At 39.7% G+C, this 11861-nt stretch overlaps 1 protein-coding gene across 1 annotated transcript; it reads left to right on the forward strand.

Annotated features, from left to right (window-relative positions):
* The first annotated feature begins 6222 nt into the window (after positions 1-6222).
* Positions 6223-10413, forward strand: LOC149266934 (uncharacterized). The gene has a single exon (XM_089409648.1). The coding sequence runs from the start codon at positions 6223-6225 to the stop codon at positions 10411-10413; it is 4191 nt and encodes a 1396-aa protein (XP_089265774.1).
* The last annotated feature ends 1448 nt before the right edge of the window (positions 10414-11861 follow it).

Consider the following 11861-nt stretch of genomic DNA (forward strand, 5'->3'; position numbering starts at 1 on the left):
TATGATGGTGCTTTGCTTAGGGAGATTTGCATCAAACGTTTTGTGCAGGAATGCTTCATAAATTATTTTTGTTTTACAGACTGTTATTTGTATGGATTTATTCAAAGTGTAAGTTCCATTTGCCGATCTAACATGTATGAAGAGACAAAGGCAGGTGGGTGGATGGATTATAAATGTTTGAAGGAATAAATCTTTAAATTTATATTCAATTTTATTTTAATTTACATCATTTTGAAATTTGTAGGTTTAATTGTTAAGAGTGTGTTTTTTTGTAAAAGACTTTAAGTTCAATTCCATAGGGGATAGAGTATGTACATTTTTCTAAACTTTCTAAACAAAGTCTTGTACACATGACCTTAAAAATAGATGATTATTATTATAGTAAAGATATATTATTATTAATTTAGTAATTTGTTATTTATATTAGTGTTTTCCCGATGTAAGTTGTAGTTTGGTGTTTCAAAGTTAAGAGTTTTCCCAAGCATGAAGCATCTACTTGTACTTTTGAGAATCAAAACTTGTGAGCATAGCTCTCAACCCCTTGAAAGTTGTTTTATATAGCAATCTCTTCGCCCACAATTTAGGGGTACGATACACCAACTTTGTGTGGCTTGGCCATAACCTTAATGGATTGCGAGGATTCTGAAGAAGTATAATGTTCCCGCAACTTTCAGACCTCTCAATACTATCCGTGGCTCCCTCAGGTCTGTGAAAGTCCCGATTGACCCTAAGGACATGAAGGGTGTCTATGTCATTCCTTGTTCATGTGGGACCCCTTATATTGGTGAGACTGGTCGCTCTATCAATCAACGGATCAGCGAGCATTCGGCGGATTTAAGACATGGTAGGACCAAGTCCTCGGCCCTGGCTGAGCATGCTGGGAAGACTATGCATCATGTATGCATAGAGGAGGCTCAAGTCATTGCCAAAGTTGCGCAGTTTCACCATCGAAAATTCAGAGAGGCCCTGGAGATCGAGAAAAGGCCAATTAATCTTAATAGGGATGATGGATGGAAGATCACCAGTTGCTGGGTCCCAGCCTTATCTTCCTAGCCGCCTCATTCCCCTGTCTTTTGGTTTTAGGTTTCTTTCTTCCCCTTCCTTTTATTTTCTTTTAGCAAATTTGGTCCGATCATTTTGGAGTTTTATTAGAGTTAGGAATCACTCTCGGGCTTATCAGTGTATTAACCTTATCCTAATTATGAAGGCATTTATTATTATTATGTTCATAAATTTATTAATTATACCTTGATAATTATCTCTATGATTAATTGAGTTTCCCTTTAACTAATGTCTAAAACGACCCCCTTTTTTAGTATAGTATTATAACAGAATTAACTTTAATATTTTTGAATAAATAAAATTTGAATATTGACTATTAATAATCTTACCTTAGATTTTAAGGTTAAATTATGGTTGACGAATGATTTTAGTTATATTCTTAAGAATAATCATTCAACCCTATAAGTAATTATTTATTTTTGAATAGAAAATATTGAACTAATATGGATTATTTGACCATTAAAGGAATAATACTCTTGGACCTTATCCTTAATTTTGGCTGTTACTTAGGATAAGAAACTGTTTAGTTAGTGAGTAGTTATAGATTATTCAATAAGCATATATTATAGGTTTAATGACCATTATATTTAAATAATAAAAAACTAACCTACTAAGGGCCATTAAGAAATTATTACCAATTATCCATTATAACTAAATTATAAATAGTAGCGCATTATTACATAATAATTAGATAGCAATTGAATAATAATAAATCAATATTATATAATGACCATGTAGATAATTGAAATAATATTCAATTATATATCTTTAAATATATTATTAATAATAATTATTTAGTAATATAATAGTAATAAAGCAATTAAATAATATATATAATGACCTTATAATTAAAATATTCTCTTAGTAATGTTATTAATATATCGAATTTTAAATTGATTTATTTAAATAATAATTGAATAATATTGAATATATATTATATAATGACCATTAGAATTAAAATATTAATATTATCCTTGAATTAACAAAAAAAAACTCACCTATTTTAACTATTTCTTGAAATATTAATTAGTTATTTGAGTGGTTTGACTAGGTTCATTAGGTCAAACTAGCCATTATCCTATAGCCGTTGGAGTCTCTGCACACTCTATTTAATCGAGCTAAGCCTGATTTGATCTTCATCTTGTCCTGACGATGAACCACACTGGTTGGTTCGAAACGCGTCGACAAACGATTGATTATGTGATTTTGCCGAAGATTATCTAAACAAGTTATGGATCACAAAAGTCTAAATTCCTTAATAGATTATTATTATTATTACCATCATTATTATAAAGATGTATTATTATAATTTAGTAATTTTTTATTTATCTTAGTATTTTGCGGGTGGAAAAATTGGAGGAATTGATTTGCAAGGCTCTTTTTAGGAGTAGGTTCTACTTTGATGATTTAGAGTCTAGAGTTTTTCAAAGAGAATTTAAAGCTCAAAAACCATTTTGAAGCATCAAAAGGTACTTTTGAGGATTAAAACTTGTGAGCATAGCTCCCAACTCCTCAAAGTTGGTCTACATAAAAAAAGCTTTCCAATGGTGTGAAAATAAGTTCCTATGTAGAAGTTATTCTTTTTCTGCCTTAGCCCCCATTTCTCGCACATGTGAGACTACATATATATGGGTTTCAAGAAGATTCTAGAGGGTCTAAAACCCTAATGCTAATTAAGAGTTGAAATATGGAAAACTCTATTTATATCAAAATAATAGGCCATTGGGAAACGTTACCACACTAGAAAGAGGGCAAGGGGGAAGGTGGGCCACTTCTTTTGTATTTTTATAATTTCCTTACTAAACATATAACATCTAGGAGTTAGAGTGAGATATTGAACCACCAAAAAAAATTGTAATAACCATAGTCATTCATAGTCGTTCAAATCATAACATCTCTAACAACTCTATACTAACTTAAATAATACAAATATTTTAATTTTAAATTTTTTTGTATTGCATTAAATTTCTAAAAATAAAACAAAGCATATATTTCACCTTCTTAATTTTTTTTTGGTATTTCATTAATTTTCTAACTCTACCTCCCTTGTTAAAGCATGAATTTCAATGTTTCTACGCTTATTTCATATTTTCCCTTTTTATCTTATACCTATTTCATTTTTTCCCATTTTATTTTAAAAAAAGCTAAAAGGTAACTTGATTCAACATAGGAAAATTGTTTCGAAGCATGAGATATAAAATAGCATTAAACTTTGACGGGCTAAAATTAAATAATTTAAAACGAATAAATAATTAATCATTAATTATAAAAAAATAAAATAAAATAATAAAAATAACTTAAATAATTTAATGTTAAAATTTATAATAAACTCTAAAATTTACAGCAAAATTTGATAGGGAAATTTTAAAATAAATTTTATATTTATTTTATTTTAAAATGTAATATTTTCCTTATTGTTTTTATATAATACATATATTTAATATTTTAATTTAATTATAATTAATATATATTTATTTTAAAGTTTGATCTCAAGTTTTGTTTTGTTTTCCGGATGTAATTTTTTAAATACAAAATTAAAAAAAAAAAATATCTAGTTTTAAGCAACTATATATAGTTGATATTGAAATATTTTATTTATAATACACATTTTTTATATTAAAATGTTAATACATATCAAATCTATGTTAAATATTGGAGGAATTACAAATCATTTTCATACCTTGAATTAGAAAACACATATTAATGAAATAAGAATTCTCGTTCTCTATATATAGATATTAATTTTTTTTACTTAACATGCATATTGAAATATTTAATTTATAACCCACATTAAACTTTTTCTTTGTTATTAATATTTTTATATCTTATATATTAACACCATATTAAGAATGAAATAAATTACTCTCCCTCACAATGAAAAGTGAAAATATAAGAATTTTTTTAGTTTAAATAACATTATTTTTCTCATTATAAAGTTCATAAAAAATTATGTTATTAATTTGGACATTGAAATATTTTACTCAAGTTCAATTGAATTTTTTTTGTTATTAATATGCTTTGCTTTAAATATTACAGGTAAACTAAACATACATGAATTACTCATGTAATATCAATATATTATTTTTTGTCAACACAATATATTAAATAATGAATAAATTACATATCTTTCTCATTCTAAAAAGTAAATTATTGGTTTTATTTTTTTACTTTCTATTACATTATCTATCTATATAAAGTTGATGCAAATTAAAGTGGAAATTGAAGTAAATTAATTATGGAAAACACCAGGAAATCTTCATTCTCGCGAAACTCTCTCTAGGTCGAGGAGCTCTGACCTACTACGGATGCCTGCGCACCTGCAGCCATTAACCGAACCCTGCAACCCTACTCTTACCTGACAGATCACGCTGCGCTACCAGTCCACTGCTGAAGGCCTTTCATGGCATTGCCAGCAGGAGGGGCGGGCTCTGCCCCCCCTCCTTTGAATACCCCAACCGTCGGCGAGAATCAGAACAAAATCCCTCTGACCCCTCCTGGCAATATTCCCGAAACAGAGCAAGAAGGACAGAGGACCAATGACAACGAGATCCATGCAGATCAGCCTGCAGCTACAGACTCAGAAACTGAAAAGCGCCAAAACGCCTCTTCGTCACAGCCAAAGGCGACTTCGGCTACCTGCATTCCGAAGGCGGCAGAACGCATCAAGATAGAACTGCCCAGTCATCGAATCAATGGAGAAATCCAGTACATGCAGGATCACGCCTTGATCGGAAAATTTCTGGGCTTTTGGCCGACAGAAAAAGCCTTGCATGGTTGGATCGCATCAAAGTGGAAACCCAAGGGACAAGTTACACTGCAACTGGGTCCAAAAGGCTTCTTCACAGCCATATTTAACTGTGTAGAGGACAAATCTAGGATATTCGAGGGTGGCCCATACTTCTTCAACTCATCAGGACTGTACCTCACAGAATGGAAGCCACGATTCAACCCTAATAAAGAAGATTTCAGCTGGGCTCCTGTATGGATCAGAATGTACTCCCTCCCAGTGGAATACTGGAAGGAAGAAACGCTTGCAGACATTGGCAACAAATTGGGGACCTTCATCAAAGTCGCAGCGGAAACAAAAACGCGCAAATACACATCCTATGCTCGGATCTGCGTTAAGATGCACCTCACCAAGACTCTCGCAGACTCGGTAAGTCTCTTTCACGATGATTTTGAATGGATCCAAACTCTTGATTATGAACACATCCCTTTTCGTTGCCGCAAATGCCATGAGAATGGGCACCTTTTCAGGGACTACCCTCTTAATCAGAAATCCAAAGCCTTTCCCATTGAAACCCTGACCGATTCGGAAGGCTTTACCAAAATCCCCAACCGCCGCAGGCATACCAAGAAAAGTCAGGCAGCCCCAGAAAACACAACCAGATTAGACTCTAGGAACAAATTTTCTCCTCTGGCTACCCAAGACCCTCCTAGTGTGGAGCCTTTGGAATCTGTTTCTCAGCCCTCTTCATCCTTCAATCCCCCAGCCCACAAGCATTCATTTAATCTTGGCTCTTTTCAATCTCCTCTCCCGCCTTTTGAAGACATCTCAAAGGTAGCTCCAGATCCCAGCGCCCCTTCTGCTGGAAAAGGGAAATCAGTTTTAGACTCAAAACAACAAGCCTCTGCCATGGATTTAGACGCAGCATTAGCGCTAAGCATACAGGACACCACAGAGGAGGATGAGCAAAATGCCCCTAGCAACATGGAACAAGATCCGGAGAACATTATCCTAGAAGGTATTGATATCCTAAAACTTGAAACAACCTGCAAGAAAAAAGAATACAATACCATTCCTCCCTGGCAAATAGATCGGATAGAAGGAGTCCTAGCCAAGGTACAGCACAACAAAAATCTAGGCATATAGGGAGGAAGTCCATGGGATGGAAAAAAGAACCTCAAAGAAACCAAGAAGAGGGGACGCAAAACGGATCTACAGCGAACCATCGCAGTGGGAGAATTACTTATGGAATCAGGGAGATTCCCTAAGTTGACCAAGTACTACAAACCCACATCTCAGTTACCATGAAGCTCATCTCCTGGAATGTGAGAGGACTCAACAGCCCCTCAAAACTCAGGATGATCAAGAACTTGATACAACAAGAAAAACCTTCCCTAGTTTTTCTTCAAGAAACCAAAAGCAGCACAACCGCTATGGAGAAAGCTCGAAATAAGATTTGGGCAGGCAGCAGCTCAATGTCAGTAGATGCCTCAGGGGCTTCGGGTGGACTCGCCATACTATGGAATCCACAGATCCTTACTCTTTATGACTTCCATGCCACCCATTTCCTCATTCAAGCATCCTTTCATCTAATAGGAACAAATATCCACGGGCACCTTTCAAATGTATACTTTCCGCAAAACATACAGCAGAAATTGGATCTGTTGGAAACGATCTCCATTCTTAATGAGCACAGACAGTTCCCGCTCTGGATCAGTGGAGGAGACTACAACATTATACAATCGCTGGAGGAGAAGACAGGTGGTAGAACAAGGTTAGAAAATGACAGCAAAGGACTCAGAGATTTTATTCAGGACAACCACCTAATGGACATTCCAACCACCAATGGGATCTTCACTTGGACTAACAAGCGCAGTGGCACCAATCATATTGCTTCCAGGCTAGACAGGTTCCTCCTCTCAGATAATGCAATCCATCTAGGAGGAGACTTCAATGCATCCATCTTGCCCCACGGAGGATCGGACCACTGGTCCATAATGCTCCAATGGTCTCGGTCTGGTACACGATGCAATAGGCCCTTCCGATTTGAAGCCTTCTGGTTTACAAACCCAAAATTTAAGCAAATAGTAGAAGAAGCATGGAAGTCCTACAGGCCACCAGAAGGAGCCAAAATGTATCAATTCCAACAAAAGTTAACAAATTTAAAACAAGTCCTCAAAAATTGGAATAGAACACAATTTGGCAACATACAGGAAAATCGACAAAAGTTGGAAAAGCAAATGGAAGCACTACAGCAAGATATCATTAAAGAAGGCCGAACAGAGGAACAGTCCCAACAAGAGCAAATCCTCTGGCATCAAATAGAAGAACGGAGGAAACAAGAAGAAATACTCTGGCGACAAAAATCGCGAATCAGCTGGCTAAAAGAAGGAGAAAAGAACACCAAATTTTTTCACAGGACAGCTCTCCAAAGGCGTATGCACAACAACATCACCTTCATCAACAACCAACAAGGAGAGCGAGTTGAAGCCCACGAAGACATGGAAAAGGAATTTACAAACTACTTTCAAGATATCCTTAAAGAGCCGGCAGGAAACAGGGACGCGGAAATTAGGGCCATCACTCAGCACATTCCTCGAATAATTACAGAAGAGCACAACAACAAATTGCTACAGCCCACATCTCTAAAAGAAATTGAAGAGGCCATGAACCAGCTCAAGGACGGCAAAGCCCCTGGGCCAGACGGCTTTACAACCAATTTCTACCATGAATTTTGGGAGCTAATCATGGAAGAGGTCTGGGAACTGGTGGAAGAATCAAGAAGCATGCATTGGATTCTCCCGGCCCTCAACACCACCTTTATAGCATTAGTCCCCAAGCATGCTGAACCAAGTAAGCCTGAAAACTACAGACCCATCGCTTTATGCAATGTAATATACAAACTCATCACCAAGGTCATTGCAAATCGGCTCAAACCTCTCCTGCCCTTACTCATTTCGCCGGAACAAACAGGTTATGTTGAAGGGCGGCAGATCATGGATGGCATCATCTTATCAAATGAGGTGATTCACTCTCTCAAGATTCTAAAAAAGCCAGGTATGCTTCTAAAACTAGATTTATCTAAAGCCTTTGACAAGCTCAGTTGGAACTACATACAAAAAATGCTTTTAGCTTTTGGCTTCAGTTACACTTGGACAAGATGGATTATCAATTTGATCTCCTCTCCAAGCTTTTCAGTTCTGTTAAATGGTTCTCCTTCCTCTCCCTTCCGGCCATCTAGGGGCATAAGACAAGGGGACCCTCTGTCGCCTTTCCTCTTTGTCCTTATGGCCGAAGGGCTGGGTAGATTGCTAAAGGCAGCTGTCTCCTCCCAAATGCTCAAAGGCATCTCTGTTCATGGCCTTCCCCCTCAATCCCACCAGCAGTTTGTTGACGACACCATGCTCTTTGGACACCCATCCTCGCAAGAAGCCTCTGTCTTTAAATCCCCACTTTCCATTTTCTCCAAAGCTTCAGGTACCTCCATCAATGCCTCGAAATCCCAGCTCTACTTCTTTAACACTCCCCCCTCCACTCAAAGAAACATAGCCAAAATAATGGGATTCACTATCTCCAAGCTTCCGTCGACCTACTTAGGGGCTCCCTTGGCCGCTGCGGCTATAAAGCATTCCTCCTGGCAGACTCTTCTAGATAAGCTCGAATCCAAACTCTCTCTTTGGACTTTCCGGGCTCTCAACATTGCCAACAGGCTTGTTCTGATCAAATCGGTCCTTCAAGCCATGCCTTTGTACCTCTTTTCACTCTTGGCCGCCCCAAAGTGGGTTCTAAAAACCATTCGCAATCTTCAGCGTAACTTCCTTTGGGGGTCATCAGGCTTGAATAGGAAATGGGCGCTGGTAAATTGGCAGGATGTCTGTAAACCCAAGTCGGAAGGTGGCCTAGGTCTGCGAGATCCTATACAAAGCAACAATACTATGGGAGCTCGAATGTGGTGGAACTGGATCACCAAGCCTAACTCACCATGGGCCAAACTATGGCAGGCCAAATATGCACCAGGCAGTCAATGGAATGATTTAATCAGAATCAACTCCACTACTCAAGGATCACCTATATGGAACGCAGCCAAACCCCACAGTAAGTTCATTCAAGAACATAGTTTCTGGGAGATACACTCCGACAATACGGCAAGATTCTGGGAGGACTCTTGGCAGCAGCTCCCCAAGCTGGCTACAGTATTTCAAAAGCCTCTCTGGCAAGCGCAGATGCAGCAAGCACACCTCACTCATGTCCATCAATTCTGGCAACAATCCGCAAGTCACGACTTCAGAACCTGGAAGCAGGCCAGTCTCTGGCAGAGAGATTGGCTAGGAGAAACATATGTGGACATAGATCAAGAATTATCATACAGAAGAATCCGATACTCCACTCAACAGGATCGACTTAGATGGGGCCATAAGCCTAAAGGAACTTTCACCACCAAAGAGGCACACCAGCTCAGATACACCGACAACCAGATCGATAAGGACCACATCTGGGAAAAGGTCTGGCAGCCAGGACTATGGCCCAAAATCTCTACCTTCCTATGGCTTCTCAGCAAAAGAAGAATACTCACTTGGGACAACCTGGTAAAGCGCGGATTTGTAGGGCCATCAAGGTGCCCAAATTGCAACCTTCACTCTGAGACAATCGGTCATCTCATGGAAACATGTCAGCTAGCAGCGCAAATATGGAGGAAAGTTGAAACTTGCAATATGAGATCAGCAGCCAGGACAGAAGATATAACAGAGAATTTAAGAAATTGGCCCAAAAACCCCTTCAAGAGTCAGCTTCTTAACTCTCTGTGGAGCCTCTTACCAGGATTCATATATTGGACTCTTTGGAAGGAAAGAAATCATAGAATCTTTAACAATTCCTCCCGGTCCATAGATGCCTTATGGCTGATCTTAAACAAACACCTGCAAGAAACTCTTGCCATCAAAACCTGGTCAGATGCAGATATGCCAGACTCTCCAACGGAACGCAGGATTCTGAAGGCATGGAATATGAACCTCTCAGCAATAACGAAGGAAAGCACCCGAACCTCCAACAGCACCGCCTCTCCTACCAGCTGGTCCCCTCCAGCCAATGCCACCTACAAGTTAAACTTTGATGGAGCAGCCAAAGGTAATCCAGGGCACGCGGGCTATGGAGGAATTTTCAGAAGTCATACAGGGGCAATAATGCAGATCTTCTATGGCTCACTTGGCAAAGACACCAATAATGTAGCTGAATTAGAAGGATTATGGAGGGGCATATGCCTTGCAGAACAAAATAGCTACTTCCCATTGGAAGTGGAGGGAGATTCCTTAATTCTTATCGATGCCGCTCAAAGAATTCAGGCAGGCATGCCAGCTGTCAAGGTGGCCACGAGCTGGAGGCTACTAAGCAGACTGGAATCATTGGAGGAAAAGCTACAAAATCCCCAAAGTATAACCTTCAAGCACGTAAGAAGAACAGCGAACAAAGTGGCAGATAGACTAGCCAACCAAGGAGAATCTCAGTGCATTCTATATTTCGCAGGATCTCTGGATACATCAGAAGATGATAAGCTTAAAAATGACTGCATTTCCCTGGCGCAGAAGGATCTCACCCTCCCGGATGCGGGTGCAGGAGTGACGTGTTGATGGCGTTAGCAGTCACGTGGGCAGGTGGCAGCCCCATGACGATAGGCGGTACTAGGTGAGGCGGGATATCAACCCGCATGCAGTCCGACGGCCGAAGGCATTAATGCCTATCTTCTTAGCTCGCGCGAGCTGCTTGGCTAACGGTGCAATGGAGAAATTTAACGGGCGAGGGTTTGTTCCGCAGAGGAATATGGGATGGCATTACGTTGATGCCCTGCTGCGCTCAGAGGAGAAAGAGGGCGAGGAATCGAAGTGCATTCTGCCGGTTTCAGGGCAAGGGACGAGCACGCCCTGCAACTGCGCTGAGATTGTGTTTGTCCTTAGCGCTGAAGAAGCTCCGGGTGCCTGCGTGAGGGTGCAATTGGAAAAGCCATAAATGCAGAGGGAGAGGCAGGGCATGTGCAGCAGGCGAGGGGGAACTAGAGGCAGGGCCTCCACGCAGCGGCAAGGCCACATTTCGCCTTCCTCCTCCATTGAAGTTACGTCAGTGCCTCAGAGGTTCCAAGGAAGCAATGAGGAAGGTGGCGGACGTGCTGGTAGAAGCACTCGAACAGAGGAGGGTCAGACGGAGCCTCCCACGCTAAGGTATAGGCTCCCTTGCCCTCAAGCCAATTCTACTCTGGTAATTTCCATTATGATTGAGCCTGGAGTATCTCAAAGCGCGGAGGCAGAGACAATTATTGCAGCAAGCCATCCTGTGCGAGGGGCAGAGCCTTTACCGGATTGGCAACGCTACAGTAGAGAGGAATCCCCCATCGCGTGCCATCCGGTTAGGGCAGGAACTAGTCGTTTGGCCCCTGGACGAGAGTTCGGAATTGACCTCGCGCGCCCAGCTAAGGATTGCGTCCCTGCTGCCGGTCCTTCAGCGCTTGCTGGTCCAAGCAGGCCAGCACGGGAAGGGACCTCTGGTGCAGTCATCCCTCTCTCAGACTCTGATGATTCTCTCCATTTCGGGTGCCGAGTAGAAGAGGTGCCCTATACCACCGATGAAGAATGAGCTCGCTCCCGGTAACCTCAGCTGCATTTCTTGGGTTTTCTGTTTATGATTCTGCCAAGTGGCATCGACATCTATGTCAATGTGTCAGATGTAATTGTTCATGTGTCTGTCTGTCTTTTTCTGGGTCAGTCCATGGTCCTGGTGTCTGTTCAGAGTCTATGTGTCTTCAATGGCCGAGTATCGAATTCCAATTTTTGATATTGCTCAATTTTGGAACTGTAATCAGGGCAAGAAGAAGGCTGATAGGTAAATATCCATAGCCTTGCCCACTGTACTCTAAATGTATCTCTGTTTTGTATGATAATAGAATTAGTCGTATTCAGAAAAAAAAAAAAAATTATGGAAAACACCATTTTTTTGTTATTACTATTTTTAACTTGTTTATATAAGTATTATTTTATTATTTTCAAAAGTAACGTGATACAACATCTCCCCCATACTATCCTATATA

This window comes from Pinus tabuliformis, chromosome 6 (genome assembly GCF_031772625.1).
Source record: "Pinus tabuliformis cultivar Carrire ecotype Pingquan chromosome 6, CPIR1, whole genome shotgun sequence".
Lineage (NCBI taxonomy): Eukaryota > Viridiplantae > Streptophyta > Pinopsida > Pinales > Pinaceae > Pinus > Pinus tabuliformis.

Excerpts from the sequence above, each read along its gene's own strand:
- LOC149266934 (XM_089409648.1), top strand. The coding sequence starts at position 6,223 with ATGGAGAAAGCTCGAAATAAGATTTGGGCAGGCAGCAGCTCAATGTCA.